Source organism: Nerophis lumbriciformis, linkage group LG20 (assembly GCF_033978685.3).
Source record: "Nerophis lumbriciformis linkage group LG20, RoL_Nlum_v2.1, whole genome shotgun sequence".
Taxonomy (NCBI): Eukaryota; Metazoa; Chordata; class Actinopteri; order Syngnathiformes; family Syngnathidae; genus Nerophis; species Nerophis lumbriciformis.
The window spans coordinates 8,158,695-8,184,322 of record NC_084567.2 but is presented as its reverse complement, the minus strand read 5'-3'; the positions used below and the strand labels follow the sequence as shown (position 1 = coordinate 8,184,322).

The 25,628-nt window shown below is 40.8% G+C and overlaps 1 protein-coding gene across 1 annotated transcript; it reads right to left on the bottom strand.

Moving 5' to 3' along the window:
• Window positions 1–1,740: 1,740 nt before the first annotated feature.
• On the bottom strand, window positions 1,741–15,207 carry LOC133619263 (uncharacterized). Its single transcript, XM_061980206.1, has 3 exons — window positions 14,901–15,207; window positions 5,948–6,253; window positions 1,741–3,272 (listed from the first exon to the last, which is right to left on the bottom strand). The coding sequence occupies exons 1-3, from the start codon at window positions 15,010–15,012 to the stop codon at window positions 1,780–1,782; spliced, it is 1,911 nt and encodes a 636-aa protein (XP_061836190.1). The 5' UTR covers window positions 15,013–15,207; the 3' UTR covers window positions 1,741–1,779.
• Between the last annotated feature and the right edge of the window lie 10,421 nt (window positions 15,208–25,628).

Below are 25,628 nucleotides of genomic sequence, written 5' to 3'. Positions count from 1 at the left end.
CAGCAAAAACTTACGGGTCCAAAAAATATTTGTTGCAAATCATTAGTTATAATCTGCAAATAATGTGCCGTTGCTTAGTGTCTGTGCTGTGTAAAACTCAGCAGGGTAACCACATAATACTCCATGTCAGTAGGTGGCAGCTGGTAGTTAATTGCTTTGCAAAAGTCGGAATGTGTCGGGTGAGACGCAATGGTTTGTTGTGATCCCAATACGCAGACCACAGCGGGAGGCAGCGTGCAGGTAAAAAGGTATGTAATGCTTAAACCAAAAATGAACGAAAGGGAAAGGAATATGCAAAACGAAAGTAAAACTGAACTGGCTACAAAGTAAACAGAAACAGAATGCTGGATGACAGCAAAAACTTACAGGTCCAAAAAATATTTGTTGCAAATCATTAGTTATAATCTGCAAATAATGTGCCGTTGCTTAGTGTCTGTGCTGTGTAAAACTCAGCAGGGTAACCACGTAATACTCCATGTCAGTAGGTGGCAGCTGGTACTTAATTGCTTTGCAAAAGTCGGAATGTGTCGGGTGAGACGCGGATGGTTTGTTGTGATCCCAATACGCAGACCACAGCGGAAGGCAGCGTGCAGGTAAAAAGTTATGTCATGCTTAAACCAAAAATGAACGAAAAGGAAAGGAATATGCAAAACGAAAGTAAAACTGAACCGGCTACAAAGTAAACAGAAACAGAATGCTGGACGACAGCAAAAACTTACGGCGTCCACAAAGTACATCCGTACATGACATGACAATCAACAATGTCCACACAAAGAAGGATAGCAACAACTTAAATAGCCTTGCTTGCTAACACAAAGCTGGTGCAGGGAATAGCGTTCAAAGGAAGACATGAAACTGCTACAGGAAAACCCCAACAAAACAAGAAGGGCCACCAAAATAACAGCGCAAGACAAGAACTAGAGCACTATACAGGAAAACACTAACAAACTCAAAATAAGGCACGACGACCTGGTGGAGTTTCATTGTTTAACGTTTTCTGCTGGTGGTGTGCCTCTGGGTTTTTTAATGAAAAAAATGTGCCTTGCCTCAAAAAAGGTTGAAAAACGCTGTTTTAGACCTATGAACACTTTTTTAACATCATCTTTATTTTGATAACAACTTGATACAAAACATCAAACACAAAACAAACAACACCGTCTCTTAAAAAAGTAACAATGCGTTCATAAAAATTTAAATAACCTTCTATAAATTTCCCATGAAATGGAAGAAAATAAATATATTTAAACACTCAAATAACAAAAATATTGCCCCTCTTTTTGTTTATTTTACATCTGTTTTTAAGGAAAATCAAAACTAAATATTTAGTGTAGGCCAGCATATTGTGGGCAAACAGGCGTATTTACTTTCTTTTTTTTAGCAAGGATTCCAATTAAAGCAGACTGAAGATGTCACATGTGCTGTTCTCGCCTGTGGAAAAAGTTTGAAAAGGGATTTTGGTAACAGTTTCAGAGTTTCTAAGAAAGTCTATCACTGTTCAAAAAAAAAAAAAAAAAAAAAAAAAAAAAACACGATTCAATTTGACTCTTGGGGGAGGAGACAAATCCTTAGAGTGATCCTTCTGCCCCCATAAACGCTCTTTGCTTCCTGTGATCTGACAATATGGCACTTGTCATTAAACCAGGGTTTGTCAGAGTCCTTGTACTTGTTGCTTGAGAGTAGTGGTGTCCAAAGTGTGGCCCACAAGTATTTTTTTAACATTATAAATACACTATTACAATATAAAAACTTATACTCGACGGATACGGATAGACTGAACAATTAAATGTTTTCTTCTCCTGTGTGTGTTTTCATGTGTTGAACCATATTGTTCTTTTGAGAAAAGCTTTTACCACAAACTGAACAAATAAATGGTTTTTCTCCTGTGTGCGTTCTCATGTGTTGAATCAGATTGGTTTTGTGGGGAAAGCTTTTACCACAAACGCAGCATTTAAATGTTTTTTCTCCTGTGTGTGTTCTCATGTGTTCAGTCAAACAGCTCTTTTGAGAAAATATTTTACTACAAACCGAACAATTAAATGGTTTTTCGCCCGTGTGTGTTCTCATGTGTTGAATCAAATTGCTCTTATAAGAAAAGTTTTTACCACAGACGGAACAATTAAAAAGTTTTTCTTCTGTGTGTGTTCTCATGTGTTGAGTCAAACTGCCCTTCTGAGAAAAGGTTTTAGCACAAACTGAACAATTAAATGGTCTTTCTCCTGTGTGCGTTCTCATGTGTTCAGTCATACTGCTCTCTTTAGGAAAGCTTTTACCACATACTGAACAATTCAATGGTTCTTCTCCTGTGTGCTTCATTATGTGTTGGGTCAAACCTTGTCTGGAAAAAAATCCTTTACTACAAAATGAACAAATGAATGGTTTTTCACCGGAGTGTGTTCTCATGTGATCATTCAAGCTGCTCTTTTGAGAAAAGCTTTCATGACAAACTGAACAATTAAATGGTTTTTCTCCTGTGTGCGTTCTTATGTGTTGAGTCAAATGGCTCTTTTGAGAAAAGCTATTACAGCAAACCGAACAATTAAAGGGTTTTTCTCCTGTGTGTGTTCTCATGTGGTCGGTCAGATTGCTTTTTTGGGGAAAGATTTTACCACAATCAGAGCAATTAAATGTTTTTTCTCTTGTGTCGGTGCTCGTGTGTTGAGTCGAATCGCACTTTTTAGGAACGTTTTTACCACCAACTGAACAATTAAATGGTTTTCCTACTTTGTGTCTCATTATGTGTCGAGTCAAATTTTGTCTGAAAAAAAACCTTTTATCACAAACAGAGCAACAAAAATGTTTTTCTGCGTGTGTTTTCATGTGTTGAGTCAAATTGCCCTTTCGAGAAAAACTTTTACTACAAACAGAACAATTGTATGTTTTTTCTCCTCTGTGTGTTACCATGTGTTGAGTCAAATTGCTTTTTCTATTAAAGCTTTTAGCACAAACCGAGCAGCTCAAACATTTTTTATCACTCTTCATTTTAGAGCATCCAGAGTGTTTATCAGTGTGAGTCCTCGTATCACCTTCATCGCTGCTCAGATGTTCTTCAACCTCGTCTTCAGCCTCACTATCTGATAGTGGAGCTAAGAGGTTGTCTGCTTGTGGTTTCTCTTCATCATCTTCAGTCTTCACAGAGACAACAGTCAGTGGCAACTTGGTGAGATCATCCTCCTGCAGTCCGAGAAGATACTCTCCCTCCTGAGTGATCCAGAGTTCCTCCTCTTCCTTTTTAATGTGGGGTGGCTGTGGATGACCAATCAGCTGATGGACATCTGCAAGACAAAAACACACTTTATCTCAGACATGATCCATGATGTGTTTCTCCCCAATTTCACTACACACTTTCTCCTGTGTGTGTGCCATTCTGTGTTCGGTCTAGGGATGTAAATCTTTTTTGTTCGATTCGTATCTCGATACATGGTTTACGATACGATTCATAAAGGATTTATTTATAAAAACAGAACGATTTGTCTTGATTCCATTTCGAGTATGAATGATTCAATAAGGTTTGATACGGTGTATGAACGATTCAATCCACGGATAACATTTCTTGATGGACACATTCACAAAAGAACATTAGCATTCCTTCCTGTGCATACGCTCCTCATGTTGGGATAAATAGTTAAGAGCTTAGCACCAAGTTTAGGAATTGACGGAAGGGCACCACCAGGAGTGGAGCCTGCGGCTTAAAGGCCTACTGAAATGCGATTTTCTTATTTAAGCGGGGATAGCAGGTCCATTCTATGTGTCATACTTGATCATTTCGCGATATTGCCATATTTTTGCTGAAAGGATTTAGTAGAGAACATCGACGATAAAGTTCGCAACTTTTGGTCGCTGATAAAAAAGCCTTGCCTGTACCGGAAGTAGCAGACGAGTAGCGTGACGTCACAGGTTGTGGAGCTCCTCACATCCGCACATTGTTTACAATCATGGCCACCAGCAGCGAGAGCGATTCGGACCGAGAAAGCGTCGATTTCCCCATTAATTTGAGCGAGGATGAAAGATTTGTGGATGAGGGCAGTGGGAGCGATTCAGATAGGGAAGATGCTGTGAGAGGCGGGTGGGACCTGATATTCAGCTGGGAATGACTAAAACAGTAAATAAACACAAGACATATATATACTCTATTAGCCACAACACAACCAGGCTTATATTTAATATGCCACAAATTAATCCCGCATAACAAACACCTCCCCCCTCCCGTCCATATAACCCGCCAATACAACTCAAACACCTGCACAACACACTCAATCCCACAGCCCAAAGTATTGTTCACCTCCCCAAAGTTCATACAGCACATGTATTTCCCCAAAGTCCCCAAAGTTACGTACGTGACATGCACATAGCGGCACGCACGTACGGGCAAGCGATCAAATGTTTGGAAGCGTACTCACGGTACCGCGTCTGCGCATCCAACTCAAAGTCCTCCTGGTAAGAGTCTCTGGTGTCCCAGTTCTCCACAGGCCAATGGTAAAGCTTGACTGTCATCTTTCGGTAATGTAAACAATGAAACACCGGCTGTGTTATCCGGCACAACAGTCAGGGGGTGCATTCTACGGCGGGGGTGCGTTATCCGGCACAACACCTGCCGCAATACACCGCTTCCCACCTACAGCTTTCTTCTTTGCTGTCTCCATTGTTCATTGAACAAATTGCAAAAGATTCACCAACACAGATGTCCAGAATACTGTGGAATTTTGCGATGAAAACAGACGACTTAATAGCTGGCCACCATGCTGTCCCAAAATGTCCTCTACAATCCGTGACGTCACGCGCAGGCGTCATAATACCGAGACGTTTTCAGCAGGATATTTCGGGCAAAATTTAAAATTGCACTTTAGTAAGCTAACCCGGCCGTATTGGCATGTGTTGCAATGTTAAGATTTCATCATTGATATATAAACTATCAGACTGCGTGGTCGGTAGTAGTGGCTTTCAGTAGGCCTTTAATTTGACTCAACACGGGGAACCTTACCTGGCCCGGACACGGAAAGGATTGACAGATTGATGGCTCTTTCTCGATTCTGTGGATGGTGGTGCATGGCCGTTCTTAGTTGGTGGAGCGATTTGTCTGGTTAATTACGATAACGAACGAGACTCTGGCATGATAATTAGTTACCCGGCTCAGTGCGGTCGCCGTTCGAACTTCTTAGAGGGACAAGCGGCGTTCAGCCACGCAGGATTGAGCAATAACAGGTCTGTGATGCCCTTAGATGTCCGGGGCTGAACGCGCGCCACACTGAGTAGCCCAACGTGTGTCTAGGGTACGGCGTGGCGAAGTTGGTAGAGTGGCTGTGCCAGCAATCGAAGGGTTGCTGGTTACTGGGGTTCAATCCCCACCTTCTACCATCCTAGTCACGTCCGTTGTGTCCTTGGGCAAGACACTTCACCCCTTGCTCCTGATGGCTGCTGGTTATCGCCTTGCATGGCAGCTCCCGCCATCAGTGTGTGAATGTGGAAATACTGTCAAAGTGCTTTGAGTACCTTGAAGGTAGAAAAGCGCTATACAAGTATGACCCATTTATTTATTTATTTACACTGCGCCGACAGGCGTGGGTAATCCCATGAACTCCACTCGTGATTGGGATTGGGGATTGCAATTGTTTCCCATCAACGATGAATTCCCAGTAAGCGCGAGTCATCAGCCCGCACTGATTAAGTCCCTGCTCTTTGTACACACCACCCGTCGCTACTACCGGGTGGATGGTTTAGTGAGGTCCTCGGATCGGCCCCGCGGGGGGTCCACTCAGGCTCTGGTGGAGGCCGAGAAGACGGTCAAACTTGACTATCTAGAGTCAAGTTTGTAGTCTATGAGCATGAACTGATGAAAACTACTCGGATGAGAGGCCATTTTTAGCACAAACCGAGCAGCTCAAACCTGTTTTACGGCTCTTCTTTTTAGAGCATTCAGAGTGTGTGTTGTCAGTGTGAGTCCTCATATCACCTTCACAGTCTGTATCGCTGCTCAAAGGTTCTTCAACCTCGTCTTCAGTCTCACTATCCGACAGTAGGAGGTTGTCTACTTGGGGTTTCTCTTCATCTTCCTCAATCTTCACAGAGACAATAGTCAGAGGCAACTTGGTGTAATCAGCTTCCTCTCGTCCTAGAAGACACTCTCTCTCCTGAGTGATCCAGAGTTCCTCCTCTTCCTTTTTAATGTGGGGTGGCTGTGGAGTCTCCAGCTTCAAAGTGGGGCTCCCTCCTGACTGAGTGGAACGTTCTTCTGGATGACCAATCAGCTGCTGGACGTCTGCAGAACACAAACAACACAAACAAAATTTAGCTCAGACATGATCCATGAGATGTTTCTCCTTGAACTCGCTACCCACTTTCGTCTATGTACTGTATGTGTGTGTAGTGTTTCACAGCCATTTACTTAATGCCTTGCCAGAATGATGGATCAATGTTTACATGACTTGGTTTTCGTCATCTTTGGGCGATCTACGTCATTCGTGGAAGTGGAAACGTCATCAGGACATCCGGTTTCGGTGAGCAAAGTCTTTTTTCTGCGACCAAACTTTCGGTGCATCACTAGTCAATTGCTTGTAGTCCGTGACGTGATTTCTTTCCGGAAGTGGAAAACCAGTGGTGGTCAACCAAACCAAGCAGCGTGCAAACTACACAAGGGGGCCCAGATCTTTATATGGGAACATTATCACGAGACCTATGTAAGCGTCAATATATACCTTGATGTTGCAGAAAAAAGACCATATATTTTTTTAACCGATTTCCGAACTCTAAATGGGTGAATTTTGGCGAATTAAATGCCTTTCTAATATTCGTCACAACGTGACGTCACATCGGGAAGCAATCCGCCATTTTCTCAAACACCGAGTCAAATCAGCTCTGTTATTTTCCGTTTTTTCGACTGTTTTCCGTACCTTGGAAACATCATGCCTCGTCGGTGTGTTGTCGGAGGGTGTAACAACACGAACAGGGACGGATTCAAGTTGCACCAGTGGCCCAAAGATGCAAAAGTGGCAAGAAATTGGACGTTTGTTCCGCACACTTTACCGACGAAAGCTATGCTACGACAGAGATGGCAAGAATGTGTGGATATCCTGCGACACTCAAAGCAGATGCATTTCCAACGATAAAGTCAAAGAAATCTGCCGCCAGACCCCCAGGAAAAGAGTGCGGGTGAGGGTATGTCTACAGAATATATTAATTGATGAAAACTGGGCTGTCTGCACTCTCAAAGTGCATGTTGTTGCCAAATGTATTTCATATGCTGTAAACCTAGTTCATAGTTGGTAGTTTCCTTTAATGCCAAACAAACACATACCAATCGTTGGTTAGAAGGCGATCGCCGAATTCGTCCTCGCTTTCTCCCGTGTCGCTGGCTGTCGTGTCGTTTTCGTCGGTTTCGCTTGCATACGGTTCAAACCGATATGGCTCAATAGCTTCAGTTTATTCTTCAATTTCGCTTTCGCTACCTGCCTCCACACTACAACCATCCGTTTCAATACATGCGTAATCTGTTGAATCGCTTAAGCCGCTGAAATCCGAGTCTGAATCCGAGCTAATGTTGCTATAAACTTGCTGTTCTATCCGCCATGTTTGTTTGTGTTGGCATCACTATGTGACGTCACAGGAAAATGGACGGGTGTATATAACGATGGTTAAAATCAGGCACTTTGAAGCTTTTTTTAGGGATATTGCGTGATAGGCAAAATTTTGAAAAAAACTTTGAAAAATTAAATAAGCCATTGGGAACTGATTTTTAATGGTTTTAACCCTTCTGAAATTGTGATAATGTTCCCCTTTAAGCAAAAAGAAGATACGAGCAAAACAATCTAACTATGCAATGGAATAGATCCATATACTTGATCAAAAAAATATATTTGTCCAATGATATCAACGATTATTCGTCAGTAGCGTCATCATTTTTATCGAACAATTAAATTCCAGACATTCTACACAGATGAAAACTTGAAAAAGCATGGAGCTCTACAACTTCTTTGTGTGTGACTGGGTCCAGGACATTGGTATCAACTCTACCGGATAAATATGCATCTTTTTTCTTGAGTGTGGTTGCATTTCATGATTTAATTTCGCATCTACAGCCATGTTTGTTGTTGTTGTTACACGCGCCGTTTACGAGTAGTGTGCTTTTCTCTGTCTTTATCAAAATATAACTATAGATGTCAACATTGTGTATGTGATGAAAGCTTTATTTATGATTGCTGCCTTTGGGAAAAGCTTTACTCTTTTAGGGTTCACTCACATTTGCTCTCTTTTATTAAAGGGGAACATTATCACAATTTCAGAAGGGTTAAAACCATTAAAAATCAGTTCCCAGTGGCTTATTTTATTTTTCGAAGTTTTTTTCAAAATTTTACCCATCACGCAATATCCCTAAAAAAAGCTTCAAAGTGCCTGATTTTAACCATCGTTATATACACCCGTCCATTTTCCTGTGACGTCACACAGTGATGCCAATACAAACAAACATGGCGCATAGAACAGCAAGTTTATAGCAACATTAGCTCGGATTCAGACTCCGATTTCAGCGGCTTAAGCGATTCAACAGATTACGCATGTATTGAAACGGATGGTTGTAGTGTGGAGGCAGGTAGCGAAAACAAAATTGAAGAAGAAACTGAAGCTATTGAGCCATATCGGTTTGAACCGTATGCAAGCGAAACCGACGAAAACGACACGACAGCCAGCGACACGGGAGAAAGCGAGGACGAATCCGGCGATCGCCTTCTAACCAACGATTGGTATGTGTTTGTTTGGCATTAAAGGAAACTAACAACTATGAACTAGGTTTACAGCATATGAAATACATTTGGCAACAACATGCACTTTGAGAGTGCAGACAGCCCAGTTTTCATCAATTAATATATTCTGTAGACATACCCTCATCCGCACTCTTTTCCTGGGGGTCTGGCGGCAGATTTCTTTGACTTTATCGTTGGAAATGCATCTGCTTTGAGTGTCGCAGGATATCCACACATTCTTGCCATCTCTGTCGTAGCATAGCTTTCGTCGGTAAAGTGTGCGGAACAAACGTCCAATTTCTTGTCACTTTCGCATCTTTGGGCCACTGGTGCAACTTGAATCCGTCCCTGTTCGTGTTGTTACACCCTCCGACAACACACCGACGAGGCATGATGTCTCCAAGGTACGGAAAACAGTCGAAAAAACGGAAAATAACAGAGCTGATTTGACTCGGTGTTTGTAATGTGTTTGAGAAAATGGCGGATTGCTTCCCGATGTGACGTCATGTTGGCAACAACATGCACTTTGAGAGTGCAGACAGCCCAATTTTCATCAATTAATATATTCTGTAGACATACCCTCATCCGCTCTCTTTTCCTGAAAGCTGATCTGTCCAGTTTTGGAGTTGATGTCAGCAGGCCAGGGAAGCTAGGGTCGATATTCTTCTCTTGATCATCTTCGGTGGCATAAGGGACGGTGTGAGCCAAGACATCCAGGGGGTTTAGCTCGCTCGTCTGCGAGAACAAACTGCCGCCATTGCTTGCCGTGCTACCGAGGTCCTTTGTTCCTGAATTGCTCACACACTCCGGCAGATTCAATGGGGGTCTGGCGGCAGATTTCTTTGACCTTATCGTTGGAAATGCATCTGCTTTGAGTGTCGCAGGATATCCACACATTCTTGCCATCTCTGTCGTAGCATAGCTTTCGTCGGTAAAGTGTGCGGAACAAACGTCCAATTTCTTGCCACTTTCGCATCTTTGGGCCACTGGTGCAACTTGAATCCGTCCCTGTTCGTGTTGTTACACCCTCCGACAACACACCGACGACAACACACCCTCCGACAACACACCGACGAGGCATGATTTCTCCAAGGTACGGAAAACAGTCGAAAAAACAGAAAATAACAGAGCTGATTTGACTCGGTGTTTGAGAAAATGGCGCATTGCTTCCCGATGCAACGTCACATTGTGACGTCATCGCTCCGAGAGCGAATAATAGAAAGGCGTTTAATTCGCCAAAATTCACCCATTTAGAGTTCGGAAATCGGTTAAAAAAATATATGGTCTTTTTTCTGCAACATCAAGGTATATATTGACGCTTACATAGGTCTGGTGATAATGTTCCCCTTTAAAGGATTTTTTTCTGATCAGATAATCTAACTGTCTTAGACTTAGACAAACTTTAATGATCCACACAGTAGCTCAGTTACAATGATGGACACATAGAGTCCTTTAACTACCCTATGTGATACAATACTAGTTATTATTTTAGAAGAGAGCACTTCCTAATTAGGCCTCTGGTTGATGTGATGTAAAGCAAAGACGCCCTTAGCAATCTAGACCAGTGTTTTTCAACCAGTGTGCCGTGAGATACAGTCTGGTGTGCCGTGGGAGATGATCTAATTTCACCTATTTGGGTTAAAAATATTATTTGCAAACCAGTAATTATAGTCTGCAAATGATGTGTTGTTGTTGAGTGTCGGTGCTGTCTAGAGCTCGGCAGAGTAACCGTGTAATACTCTTCCATATCAGTAGGTGGCAGCCGGTGGCTAATTGCTTTGTAGATGTCGGAAACAGCGGGAGGCAGCGTGCAGGTAAAAAGGTGTCTAATGCTTAAACCAAAAATAAACAAAAGGTGAGTGCCCCTAAGAAAAGGCATTGAAGCTTAGGGAAGGCTATGCAGAACGAAACTAATACTGAACTGGCTACAAAGTAAACAAAAACAGAATGCTGGATGACAGCAAAGACTTACTGTGGGGCAAAGACAGCGTCCACAATGTACATCCGAACATGACATGACAGTCAATAATGTCCCCACAAAGAAGAATAAAAACAACTAAAATATTCTTGATTACTAAAACATAGTAGATGCGGGGAATATCGCTCAAAGACATGAAACTGCTACAGGAAAATACCAAAAAAAGAGAAAAAGCCACCAAAATAGGAGCGCAAGACAAGAATCAAAACACTACACACAGGAAAACAGCAAAAAAATGGCGTGATTTGACAGGTTGTGACAGTACACCTACTTTGAGACAAGAGCTATATTGATACATAGTTGGTTATGGTTTAAAGTCTTATCCAACAATTGCGACGAGGACTTTTTACTGTTAACTGAGTTTTGTTTTTTTAAAGATTTCTGCTGGTGGTGTGCCTCCGGATATTTTCAATGCAAAAAATGTGCCTTGGCTCAAAAAAGGTTGAAAAACACTGATCTAGACAACGGCAAACCTGGGCCATCGTTGGTTCGTTGAATAGGCTGAGGAGGAAGAGGGGCGCGATATTTTCCTGATGACAGAATCCTTGATGGTGCCATGTCTCTGATTTCACTAAGCTTTCAAGATGGTCAGGAAGGCTCATGGGTGACGGTGGAGAGGAGAAAGACAGTGAAGCATCTCTGGAGGGTGTAGGTATACACAGCAGGTGGGATCCATGTTTGTGGTGAGGGCCGTGATGAAAGGGATGACGATAGAGGAGTTGTAGCATCAGAATCCTGTATTAGGGATACTGAAAGTCCTTTGCCAGGGTTTTCTTTCCGCTTCCCCTCTCTCTCCTCTGTGACAGCACAAGATCCAGTCCAGGCCTATTCTGATGCCTCAGAGCGTGGAGAAGGTTATCCGTCAAGTCGTCTCACTCGTCCTCTGTTTAGGTGTGGGCCTTTCCCCTTGAAACAGATCCTCTCTTTGCCAGGAGAGATTGAACTTATCCATAAAATGCAGTCCTCTGGACTCCCAGACTTTGGACAGTCACGTGTTCAATCAGCTGAAGCAGTCTGCTGATTGTGTTTATCCCCCTGTCCATGTTTGGGAGGGGTCCACTGATAAATGTAGATATTTCCACTTTATCAACACGCTCAAATAGTTTATCAAAGTCTTTCTTCAGGATCTCAGACTGTTGGTTTCTGACGTCCATGGCACCCACATGCACAATCAGCTCTTTGATCACTTGGTGTGTTGCCAAGACCTCAGTTAGCTGCTTTGTGATGTCTGAGACGGTGGTACTTAGAACGCGGCATCTAACCATTTTGTTTATGTTAGATATGGCGCCAAGCAGAAGCGTATCTTTGACCTTGGCCCAGTTGGTACGTCCGCCTGACGCTTTGTGCTAACTTGTATTTGTTCGTGATATTCCATCACATTTGGCTGTGAAAGTGGCAAAAAACTGTTAACTTTATTCCTGGTGATATTACATGTCGGCTACGGAAACCAACATTCTGACTCGGCTTCGGTTTAGCACCAAGTCGATTGCAAATGACTTTACAGAGTTTATTTCACTCTTTGATCTAGAGCAGACCTGTGGCCCGTGGGACGGATTGACGTCCGGCGGGTCAATCTTGCCCGCCGGACGTTCTACATACTGTTTTTAGACCTTTAGCATCAAAACTGTAACCGCCATTATGATGTGCAGTGCTTTGTTTTTAAATGACCGTAAGTCTTGAACTATAGAAAGTATTTCAATGGTTGAAATCTGCACTTTTGAGTGATATACGATTTCTTACGGTAATCTACGTCAGTGTTTTTCAACCTTTTTTGAGCCAAGGCACATTTTTTGCGTTGAAAATATCCAGAAGAACACCACTAGCAGAAATCATTAAAAAAACTAAACTCAGTTGACAGTAAAAAGTCGTTGTCGCAATTGTTGGATATGACTTTAAACCATAACCAACTATGTATCAATATAGCTCTTGTCTCAAAGTAGGTGTACTGTCACATCACGACATTTTTTGCTGTTTTCTTGTGTGTAGGGTTTTGGTTCTTGTCTTGCGCTCCTATTTTGGTGACTTTTTCTCTTTTTTTTGGTATTTTCCTGTAGCAGTTTCATGTCTTCCTTTGAGCGATATTTCCCGCATCTACTATGTTTTAGCATTCGAGAATATTTAAGTGGTTTTTATCCTTCTTTGTGGGGACATTGTTGACTGTCATGTCATGTTCGGATGTACTTTGTGGACGCTGTCTTTGCTCCACAGTAAGTCTTTGCTGTCATCCAGCATTCTGTTTTTGTTTACCAACAGCCACCAGACTGTATAATGCATATGTTCCTTTTTGACTGTACTTAAAGGGGAACATTATCACCAGACCTATGTAAGCGTCAATATGTACCTTGATGTTGCAGAAAAAAGACCATATATTTTTTTAACCGATTTCCGAACTCTAAATGGGTGAATTTTGGCGACTTAGACGCCTTTCTATTATTCGCTCTAGGAGCGATGACGTCACAAGATGACGTCACATCGGGAAGCAATCCGCCATTTTCTCACTTTCATCGGTGTGTTGTCGGAGGGTGTAACAACACGAACAGGGACGGATTCAAGTTGCACCAGTGGCCCAAAGATGCGAAAGTGGCAAGAAATTGGACGAAATGTGTTCAAAATACGAGGCTGTGGGGAAAGCCGACGAAATGGTCAGTCGTTTGTTCCGCACACTTTACCGACGAAAGCTATGCTACGACAGAGATGGCAAGAATGTGTGGATATCCTGCGACACTCAAAGCAGATGCTGACATCAACTCCAAAACTGGACGGATCAGCTTTCAGGAAAAGAGAGCGGATGAGGGTATGTCTACAGAATATATTAATTGATGAAAACTTTATTCATTACTCGCGGTTTTACGTAAATTATTATACATAAACTGTGTTTACCAATAATTTAGCTTAAAAACATTAATTTTTTTCAATCATTCGAGTACATTCGGGTAGTCTTGTGTAATGCAGTATTTTGTGTCTATTTAGGTATGGTTAACCTGAGTGCTGAAATCGTGGAAAAATATATGTTCTTAGCGCGCCTGAAATGGGCTGTCTGCACTCTCAAAGTGCATGTTGTTGCCAAATGTATTTCATATGCTGTAAACCTAGTTCATAGTTGTTAGTTTCCTTTAATGCCAAACAAACACATACCAATCGTTGGTTAGAAGGCGATCGCCGAATTCGTCCTCGCTTTCTCCCGTGTCGCTGGCTGTCGTGTCGTTTTCGTCGGTTTCGCTTGCATACGGTTCAAACCGATATGGCTCAATAGCTTCAGTTTCTTCTTCAATTTCGTTTTTGCTACCTGCCTCCACACTACAACCATCCGTTTCAATACATGCGTAATCTGTTGAATCACTTAAGCCGCTGAAATCCGAGTCTGAATCCGAGCTAATGTCGCTATACTTTGCTGTTCTTTCCGCCATGTTTGTTTGTATTGGCATCACTGTGTGACGTCACAGGAAAATGGACGGGTGTATATAACGATGGTTAAAATCAGGCACTTTGAAGCTTTTTTTAGGGATATTGCGCGATGGGTACAATTTTGAAAAAAACTTCGAAAAATAACATAAGCCACTGGGAACTGATTTTTAATGGTTTTAACCCTTCTGAAATTGTGATAATGTTCCCCTTTAAATGCATAATAGACTGTATTTATGTTATTCACATGTGAATAATGCTGTATAATAGACTGATACTATTCACATGTAAAAATACCTAAATGTTTATTGTCTACTGTGAGCGAACTGTGGTGTTGAATTTCCCCCAGGATCAATAAAGTGCTTTCTATTCTATTCTATTTACTTTGTAGCCAGTTCAGTTTTAGTTTACTTCTGCATAGCCTTCCCTAAGCTTCAATGCCTTTTCTTAGGGGCACTCACCTTTTGTTTATTTTTGGTTTAGGCTGTATCTGGTTGAAAAACACTGCCCTAATAAATGCATCATTTACTGAGGCGATGACTTTCTGACTGTTGAACCTTGTGGACAAAAGTCTTGACTTATATTGTAAAATTTGATACACTTGAATGCAGCTTGAGGTTACTTCCAGTTCCTACAAGCTTGCACCAGAGAGTAGATTTAACTAACAATAGATAGTGAGAGCAAGCTAACAATCTTTGTTTACACTGTTTAACAAGGTCGGCTAATTTCTCATCAACGCTCTTTCCAGGGCTGGAAATAGCTTTCAGGTGACGAAACTTCAACTCACTCACAATTTTCTGCAGTTTTCGTCTTTATCTCCGTTGGTGATTTGCTGGAAGTTGATTCTCTTTCATGTTCTCTTTTAGCGGACGTCGCCATCTTAGCATAGCAGTAGTCGTCCATCTTCTATCACGTCTTCTATCTTCACTTCAGACAACACTGCGTCGCTTAATACTCCACTTCCGTTTCGTGGGCTTTTAGAAAAGGCGAATCTTGAAGAATATATATTTTCTGTGACTTTATACGGCTGTAAGGTCGTAAATTCAAAACTTCTCCGACGAGCCAGAGCCGCTCAATCCGCCATCTTGGTCTTTTCGCTTTGCCACTGCGTGATTCTATTGCGCATGCGCCTGAATGCAGCAACTTCCGGTTTTTTTTTCAAAATAAAGCCATTTTACTTTTGTTTTGAAACAACGGCTCACCAGACTATCTGATAAGATCAAAATAACCAACAACATCGCTTTAAAATATTAAAATAACTTTTATCCATCCACAGATCCAAAATAACAGCGGATGTTATAAGTGAAGTGAATTATATTTATGTAGCGCTTTTCTCTAGTGACTCAAAGCGCTTTACATAGTGAAACCCAATATCTACGTTACATTTAAACCAGTGTGAGTGGCACTGGGAGCAGGTGGGTAGAGTGTCTTGCCCAAGGACAGAACGGCAGCGACTAGGATGGCGGAAGCTGGGATTGAACCTGCAACCCTCAAGTTGCTGGCCCGGTATAGCTCGGTTTGGATAAAGTGGATTGGATTGTTGCCTAAATGCAACAATCCAATCCACTTTATTTATATAGCACATTTAAACAACAAAAATATTAAAAACAAAACAATATTAAAAACAATATTACAATATTATCCTTAGCTCCACCAATGACTGAATAAAAACAAAAAAATAAATAAATATAAAACCAATATAAAAACGATATAAAAATAAATATGATTAAAAACGATTTTAAAGGGTAAAACCAATTAAAACAGTAAACAGAAATCAAACTTTAAATGCAACAGGCGGTTTACGGATCTAACAACAGCGTTTGATGCAACAAATCATAATATCTTAATCAACAAATTAGAACGGTATGGCAATAGAGGATTAGCCTTGAACTGGGTAATAAGTTACATAACTAACAAGAAGCAATACATGAAAATAGGTAAAAGTACACTATATTGCCAAAAGTATTTGGCCACTGTTGCGTCTGACCAGTCTTCCTCTCCATCCATCCATCCATTTTCTACCGCTTATACCCTTTGGGGTCGCGGGGGGCGCTGGAGCCTATCTCAGCTACAATCGGGCGGAAGGCGGGGTACACCCTGGACAAGTCGCCACCTCATCGCAGCAGTCTTCCTCTCAGGGAATAAAAGTCACTGGTCAACCCCAAGTTCTTTCAGATGACATATATGTTGAGTAAGAAGGACCATCAAGACAGAGTAGGAATATTATCAAGTTTTACTAAAGCTTTAGGAGACCAGTCCTACAGTCCGTTAATAGCGGCATCCAGAAGCGGTCTGAAACCCAAACGGAAAGAGGCAACTTATTGAATACGAAAACAGCCCCCACCCTGCCCAGAAAGGAATACAGCCTCTTTGTTCTAATACTGATAAGGTAAAAAGGGATTCATACTCCCACATTCCAATGCCTTCAAGGTAAAGCACAGAGTTTACTTGCGGACATAAGATACAAGCATAAAGAGTACACATGGGGAAATATTAGCTACTTTAAACATGACTATGAATAAAGAAAGAACTCTTAGGAATATATGCATTCTCCACACCACCCATCCAAATGATGAGAATCAGGTGTCCTAATCACTTGGCCCGGTGTATAAAATCCCGCACTTAGGCATGGAGACTGTTTCTACAAACATTTGTGAAAGAATGGGCCGCTCTCAGTGATTTCCAGCGTGGAACTGTCATAGGATGCCACCTGTGCAACAAACCCAGTCGTGAAATTTCCTCGCTCCTAAATATTCCAAAGTCAACTTTATTATAAGAAAAGTGAAGAGTTTGGGAACAACAGCAAGTCAGCCACCAAGTGGTAAACTGACAGAGAGGGGTCAGCGGATGCTGAAGCGCATAGTGCAAAGACTTTCTGCACTGTCAGTTGCTACAGAGCTCCAAACTTCATGTGACCTTCCAATTAGCCCACGTACAGTACGCAGAGAGCTTCATGGAATGGGTTTCCATGGCCGAGCAGCTGCATCCAAGTCATACGTCACTAAGTCCAATGCAAAGCGGGGGATGCAGTGGTGTAAAGCACCTTGCCACTGGACTCTAGAGCAGCGGAGACGTCTTCTCTGGAGTGATGAATCACGCTTTTCCATCTGGCAATCTGATGGATCAGTCTGGGTTTGGAGGTTGCCAGGAGAACGCTACATTTCGGACTGCATTGTGCTGAGTGTGAAATTTGGTGGAGGAGGAATTATGGTGTGGGGTTGTTATTCAGGAGTTGGGCTTGGCCCCTTAGTTCCAGTGAAAGGAACTTTGAATGCTCCAGGATACCAAAACATTTTGGACAATTCCATGGGATGGCACTTCAAGTTCATATGTGAGTAAAGGCAGGTGGCCAAATACTTTTGGCAATATAGTGTATGTGTCAACAGCGCTATTAGGGATCAATACTGTGACCAAATCCGTGTCGTCTTTAAATGAACTACATTTTTAAAGTTACAAAGGACTTAAAGTTAATACTATTTGCAATTTTTCTTCAGGAGAGAACACACAAAGGTAAATACAAATAATAACAGAATAAATAAACACATTAAAACGAGGGGAAATAACTACAAAAGTGCACTTCATTCACTAACCGGGTTACAAGAGGTCGGTCAGAATAACCTGCTGTCAGAATAGTTGTATGTACATTATCACAAAACTTTATGTTCCCATGAGTTCCCGGCGAGGAGACAAAAGCTGTCTTTGATCTTACCAAGCAAAAGGGTTGTAAAACTCCACTGTGTACGATGGGAAGCGACATGAAGGTGTCGGTTTCTTTGATCTATTGTGATCCACAGGAGGATCTTGTCTTGACCCGAGATCTACAAAGCGGAGAGAAAGCAGGACCTGACGCAAGCTCCAGGCATCTTTTCTTTGAACTGTTTTGTGACCGAGGACAACAGCTGTTTATGACCCCCTCTCCTCTTAGAAACAGCTGTTGCCATGTAATCAGGGAAAGTCGAAATAAAAGAGGATGCGTGCACCCAAGAATGTACAACAATTCTTCTCAACAAAAGAGGAGAAATATAACCTTAGAAATTCTAAATGAAAACGTTTGTGTGCGCGTACAACATTCAAAACCTTTAGTAAATCAGTATGTGGAATTAAATGATGGAATGGGTTAAGCAAATAAATCAAACAATGTACTAACATGATCCAGTTTAAACTAAAGGTGTTTACAAAATACAAGGAAGAATAATTGTGATAAACGTGTTAACATCGTGAAAATATGATAATATTCATCTCATTATGTATATTATAAATGACTTATTTTTAATGAGAACATTTCTATTTAGAATTATTGATGTAAAGTGTGTTACAAATTGAGAACAGGAAGTGTACAGGAAGGAACAGTTAGTAATTGTTATGAAGTGGATTCAATAAGCGTTGCTTCTTCCTACTCCTTTTCGGACATGTTACATGTCATATAAAATACATAAAATACGTGATGTATCACACTGAAACTGCTGCTTTCAAGGGCTGGTGCGCAAACCAGAAAAATATGTCATAAATCGCACAATTATTATTAATACTCATAAAATGAATCATTATAAATGTTATAAAAATACAGGAAGGTATTTTCACTGTATGGTTATTTTAGTTAGCAACCTTTACACGTGTCGGACTGAATAAACAAGAAAAGCACTCCTGGTGAAGATCTACTGCCCAATCTCAAATACTCACTCCAAAAAGTGAATACTTGTTCCTTATCCCATTTCAGACATTTCCTGAAAGTTTGATCAGAATCCACTCAAAACTTTTGGAGCTATGTTGCTAACTAACTAACTAACTAACTAATGTTGCGTTTGGACAAGTTGTTCCTTCCAGGGAATTCAAATCACTGGTCGCTCCCAAGCTCTTTACGACACTTAAAGCTGAGTAGAAGAACCACCAGAGACAGAATAGGTATTTTGTAATATATTTGCAAAGCTTTGTAAATATACTGAGACCAATCCAGCATAGAACATTCAATCGCGCAGCTAAGATGGTCTCTACCCCCCGAAATGGAAAAACCCTCTATTCTATAAAGTCTCTCCCCCTCCCTCCCTCGCTGTCTTGTCTTTTCAGCCCAAACACATGCCCATTGTCCTCCGCACCTGGACATAAGAATAGATAAGAAGAAGGAGTATCTCTCTTTCTTACATTCCACACTCAAGGTTAGCACACAGTATTTGCAGACAACCAAAAGACTAGCTGTTTTGTAATATGATTATGAAATTAAAGAAGTAACACTTAAATACGGATATACCGGTATGTAAATATCTGCCTCCGACACTAACTAACTAACTAACAAACCCTCAGTTAATAAATTGGCTAAAAGCGGCGAAAAGACTCACAATAAAGCAAAGTATAGCGACCGTCTGCAATTTAAACATGTCTTTAAATTCTCTGCCTGCCTCTTCCTTCATCAAACAAGACAAACGTTGGTAGGATAGGATAGGACATACTTGAGTTATCTCACAACGGGGAAATTACTGCATGTGGTTGCAGTGCAAATGCAAAAAGACAACAAACATAGGGTAAAAAAAAGCACATGAAAAAAATCCAGTAGCATCAAAGAATCCAAAGGACATACAAGCCATTAAAGGCGCATAGAGCTGATGTAACCAGCTGCCACTTCAGAGACGCCATTCCTATATACAGCTACAAAAGTAAAACACTTGTTAAAAATGAACGTTGAAACTCAAAAAAAATAATCCAGTTTTGAGTAAAATTTGGAAAACACACATTTCCCTTTCCAGGTTGAATATAATTATGATTCTTTTAAAAAAAGATTTTTCTTTTTTACTGACGATTTTCAGTTTGTTAGTTTTTTATTCAAATACATATACAATGTTGACATGATCGACTGGTGAGGTTTTTCCTTGCTCCCTGGAAGTTTATTGTAGATCATAAATCATGCCTCTCCACCTGGACAGTAGAAGGATGAGGACGTATTCCGACAAGTTGGTACACTTTCACAGCCAATTTAGACCCGGACATAGCGAGGACATGAAAAGACGCTTGGTTCCACCCCTCTTTTCTTTGTGGAGATTATGAGTCATTCCTTATTTAAATGGGAATATATGAACATCCTAGCAGTCTGCATCCTAATGACAGCAGACATTGTACCGTAAGTGATGTTTTATTATGTTTGTTGGCTCTTTTAAAGTCTGCAGTGATGCTGTTAAAAAAAAAAGAGCGAACGTTAGAATAGAATAGAATAGAATGGACTTTGTCTTTATATTTGCATATAACGAGATTAAGGACTCCAACTTAAGGTGTGGTAGTGGGAACAAATATGGTGTCAGGCTTGTCCCTGACAGTTTGACTGTGTTTTAGTTTTTCCTCTGCGTTTGTCTTAGTTTTCTGTCAGCGCTTTTATTTTGTCTTCATTTCCTGATTGTCTCCCTGAGTGCTGCTTCCCCTCAGCTGTGGCTGATTGGCACCTGGCCACACCTGGTGTCAATCAGCCAGCTGCTATTTAAACCTGCCTTCCCCTCCATTCAGTGCTGGATTATTGTCATTGTCGCTAATACTTGTTGTCACTACTACCTGTCATAATAATTGTTGTTGTAGCTCTGTCTACTTTTGTTCACTCTGCTCTTGTCATAGTTCCTTCGTGTCACAGTAAGTGTTTTTGTTTCTTGTCGACAGTTAGCTTTTGTGCTATTTTAGTTCATAGCCAAGTTTGTTCTCTGCCTTGTGCGCACCTTTTGTTTGTACCCTTTTTTTTTTTTTTTTTTGCCATAGTGTTTAATTAAATCATGTTTTCTCGCTCAATGCCTGCCGTCATCTCTGCATCCTGGGGTTCGTCACCAACAAACTCTGACATATGGGATAAAAATAAATTACACAAGAAGTAATAAAGATAAAACTAAGAATTTCAATAAATAGACTACTATCCAATAAAAATAATAAGCAATCTTGTACAATATACAAAATATTGTACAATATACAGCTGTGATGCATTTATGTAATTAATGCACCGGGTATGGTTAAAATGATCAAAATACAAAAATATTACATGTTATTATAAATGCCCCTGTAACTACGTTTCATATATACTTACATCATGTATATAAAACCTTAATGGCGGCGTCTGGATGTTTTTTTTTAAGGGCTATACAGACAGAATAGAGCAACTCTCATAGGCTCCATTGTAAGCTGACTTTTGATCGCATTTGTTTAATATTTATAAATAATGCATTAAAAACAACAACAACAAAAACATGGTGATGTCTTTCATGATTGTGAACGATAGGCAAAATTCCCCAAAAAAGAAGTGCAGTTCCTCTCAAGAGGCACTTAGTGTCAGAGTTTGTTGGTGACGAACCCCAAGATGCAGAGATGACGGCAGGCATTGAGCGAGAAAACATGATTTAATTAAACACTATGGCAAAAAAACAAACAAAAGGTGCGCACAAGGCGGAGAACAAACTTGGCTATGAACTAAAATAGCACAAAGGCTAACTGTCGACAAGAAACAAAAACACTTACTGTGACACGAAGGAACTATGACAAGAGCAGAGTGAACAAAAGTAGACAGGGCTACAACAACAATTATTATGACAGGTAGTAGTGACAACAAGTATTAGCGACAATGACAATAATCCAGCACTAACTGGAGGGGAAAGCAGGTTTAAATAGCAGCTGGCTGATTGACACCAGGTGTGGCCAGGTGCCAATCAGCCACAGCTGAGGGGAAGCAGCACTCAGGGAGACAATCAGGAAATGAAGACAAAATAAAAGCGCTGACAGAAAACTAAAACAAACGCAGAGGAAAAACTAAAACACAGTCAAACTGACAGGGACAAGCCTGACACTTAGCATAGTAAAAAATGACTTTTTAATGAAAATAAATATTCAAAATAATATTCTTCTGTAAAATCTAACAAAATAAAACATGCAGAAATGACGCAAAAATCTCCCATTTACATTAACATTGACCTAAATTGTCCATGTTTGACGTTTTGGACTCGATGTTGAAAAACGTCTTCTCGCAAGAAAATATCTAGTGCGAATGACTAAGTGAAAACTTAGTTCGAGCAAAACATGCAACTTTTGTCTGACTACAAATGCGACTTTCACCTGTCGAAAATCAGAAGCATCTCCTGTGGCAAACTCGTGCAAGCCTTTGACCACAAACTTAGCCGCTGCCCGCTGACATTCGTAGCCAGAATCTGTCTCTCGTCATGCTCATCCAAATGAGAGGGCTTTTATTTCAATACAACAGGTAGCTTTGACAATTAGGCAAATGTCGCTAACATGATAGTCAGTGTTAGATAGTAGCTGTTGTATTTACGGCAAGTGACCAAAGTTGCTGATGCTGGGATGAGATTGGGGCGGTTAAAAAGTGCAGTTATTTACTGTCAGAGTATGTTGGTGACGAACCCCAAGATTCAGAGAAGGCGGAAGGCATTGTGCGGGAAAACATGATTTAATTGAACACTATAGCAAAAAAAACAAACAAAAGGGTACAAACAAAAGGCGCGCACAAGGCGGAGAACAAACTTGGCTATGAGCTAAAATAGCACAAAGGCTAACTGTCGACAAGAAACAAAAACACTTACTGTGACACGAAGGAACTATGACATGAGCAGAGTGAACAAAAGTAGACAGAGCTACAACAACAATTATTATGACAGGTAGTAGTGACAACAAGTATTAGCGACAATGACAATAAACCAGCACTGACTGGAGGGGAAGGTAGGTTTAAATAGCAGCTGGCTGATTGACACCAGGTGTGGCCAGGTGCCAATCAGCCACAGCTGAGGGGAAGCAGCACTCAGGGAGACAATCAGGAAATAAAGACAAAATAAAAGCGCTGACAGAAAACTAAGACAAACGCAGAAGAAAAACTAAAACACAGTCAAACTGTCAGGGACAAGCCTGACATTTACAGTTATATTATACTGTGTCTTTATATGTTTTTGCATATGGCTCATATTTCCTCCTTTTGTGGAAAAAGCAATCTTGCAATTGTTGCGTGTTGATGTCTTTTCTTGTAGAATGTAGCCTAACTTTGGAGCATTTCTGACACCCGGGCGCCATGTTTCTCGCTGTCTAGTGACATCATTTGTGCCCGCAGGAGTCGATACTGGGCCCGTTTGAGAAAATAGCAAGCGATTCCAAGAATTGTCAATTCCCATTCCAATTGCTGAGCATAGCAAACTCATGAACGACTGTTTTTTGACAAACCGGCCAGTCTTAAAGGGGAACATTATCACAATTTCAGAAGGGTTAAAACCATTAAAAATCAGTTCCCAGTGGCTTATTTTATTTTTTGAAGTTTTTTTCAAAATTTTACCCATCACGCAATATCCCTAAAAAAAGCTTCAAAGTGCCTGATTTTAACCATCGTTATATACACCCGTCCATTTTCCTGTGACGTCACACAGTGATGCCAATACAAACAAACAGCAAGTTATAGCGACATTAGCTCGGGTTCAGACTCGGATTTCAGCGGCTTAACACTGTCTGATAAGATAATTAACAACTATGAACTAGATTTACAGCATATGAAATACATTTGGCAACAACATGCACTTTGAGAGTGCAGACAGCCCATTTCAGGCGCGCTAAGAACATATATTTTTCCACGATTTCAGCACTCAGGTTAACCATACCTAAATAGACACAAAATACTGCATTACACAAGACTACCCGAATGTACTCGAATGGTTGAAAAAAATAAATGTTTTTAAGCTAAATTATTGGTAAACACAGTTTATGTATAATAATTTACGTAAAACCGAGAGTAATGAATAAAGTTTTCATCAATTAATATATTCTGTAGACATACCCTCATCCGCTCTCTTTTCCTGAAAGCTGATCTGTCCAGTTTTGGAGTTGATGTCAGCAGGCCAGGGAAGCTAGGGTCGATATTCTTCCCTTGATCATCTTCGGTGGCATAAGGGACGGTGTGAGCCAAGACATCCAGGGGGTTTAGCTCGCTCGTCTGCGGGAACAAACTGCCGCCATTGCTTGCCGTGCTACCGAGGTCCTTTGTCCCTGAATAGCTCACACACTCCGGCAGATTCAATGGGGGTCTGGCGGCAGATTTCTTTGACTTTATCGTTGGAAATGCATCTGCTTTGAGTGTCGCAGGATATCCACACATTCTTGCCATCTCTGTCGTAGCATAGCTTTCGTCAGTAAAGTGTGCGGAACAAACGACTGACCATTTCGTCAGCTTTCCCCACACCCTCGTATTTTGAACAAATTTCGTCCAATTTCTTGCCACTTTCGCATCTTTGGGCCACTGGTGCAACTTGAATCCGTCCCTGTTCGTGTTGTTACACCCTCCGACAACACACCGACGAAAGTGAGAAAATGGCGGATTGCTTCCCGATGTGATGTCACGTTGTGACGTCATCGCTCCGAGAGCGAATAATAGAAAGGCGTTTAATTGGCCAAAATTCACCCATTTAGAGTTCGGAAATCGGTTAAAAAAATATATGGTCTTTTTTCTGCAACATCAAAGTATATATTGACGCTTACATAGGTCTGGTGATAATGTTCCACTTTAAAGATGGGGATTCAGACCCAAGAACAACGCATTCAGACTTTGAGTGGAGTTATTGCGGTCAGTATGCTCAGATATTGCATCGCACACTGAGTCATCGTCTTATGTGAGTCTGTAGACACAAAACATGAACACAATTGAACCTGGAAGGTGTAGTTTCAGGCAGATCGCTTCATGTTGTTGGTGTTCAAAAGAAGACTACCGTACAATTGCTCCCCCAACTCGAGTCATCAGGTTTGTCTGGTCTGAAGGAGAAGTGACCAAGAATCACATGCATCATCTATTTTATTATTCAGGAAAGTTTCAGATAAAAGACCCAGAGTGGTGAGGAGATGAGATAACCTCAAGTTGTACAAAAAGGTCAGATACGTGTGAAAGAAGAAGTGAAGTTATTTGGAGGTGGTCCTGGGTTTGGGTGGATGTCACCACGTATAAGTGCCATACCACAGACTAAACAGCTGATGGGTTATTCTCCAATGTGTATGATGTGTCCTACTGTGTCTGCATTGCCATGGACTTTTTTAATCGCATATTAGTATTATTATTTAGCTACCTCTAGTTGTTTATAATGCATATTTTCTGTTGGATCTACTTTCTATTTTATGCTGCAGCTGTTACATATAATGTAATATTGTACATGGTAATTGTCATATATTGTATATATTATACAAAAATATAATAATATATCAGTATATACCATATACTGTATATATAATATGTAAATATTACATATGTTATATTTTATATTGCTACAACGGTACATTTTTAGTCTACTTTGCACCTGCGTTATCCTTTCCATCTTTAGTAATTGAGCTACTGTGTGGAACAATTTCCCTTGTGGATCATTAAAGTTAGTCTAAGTCTAGGTCTATATGGTTTTCTTCAGTGGGTTTCATTATGTGTTGGGTCTAACTTTGCAATGAAAAAAACCTTTGATCACATATTGATCAAATAAATGGATTATGTCTAGTGAGTTTTATGTTTTGAGTGAGAATTCTCTCTTGAAAAGGAACAA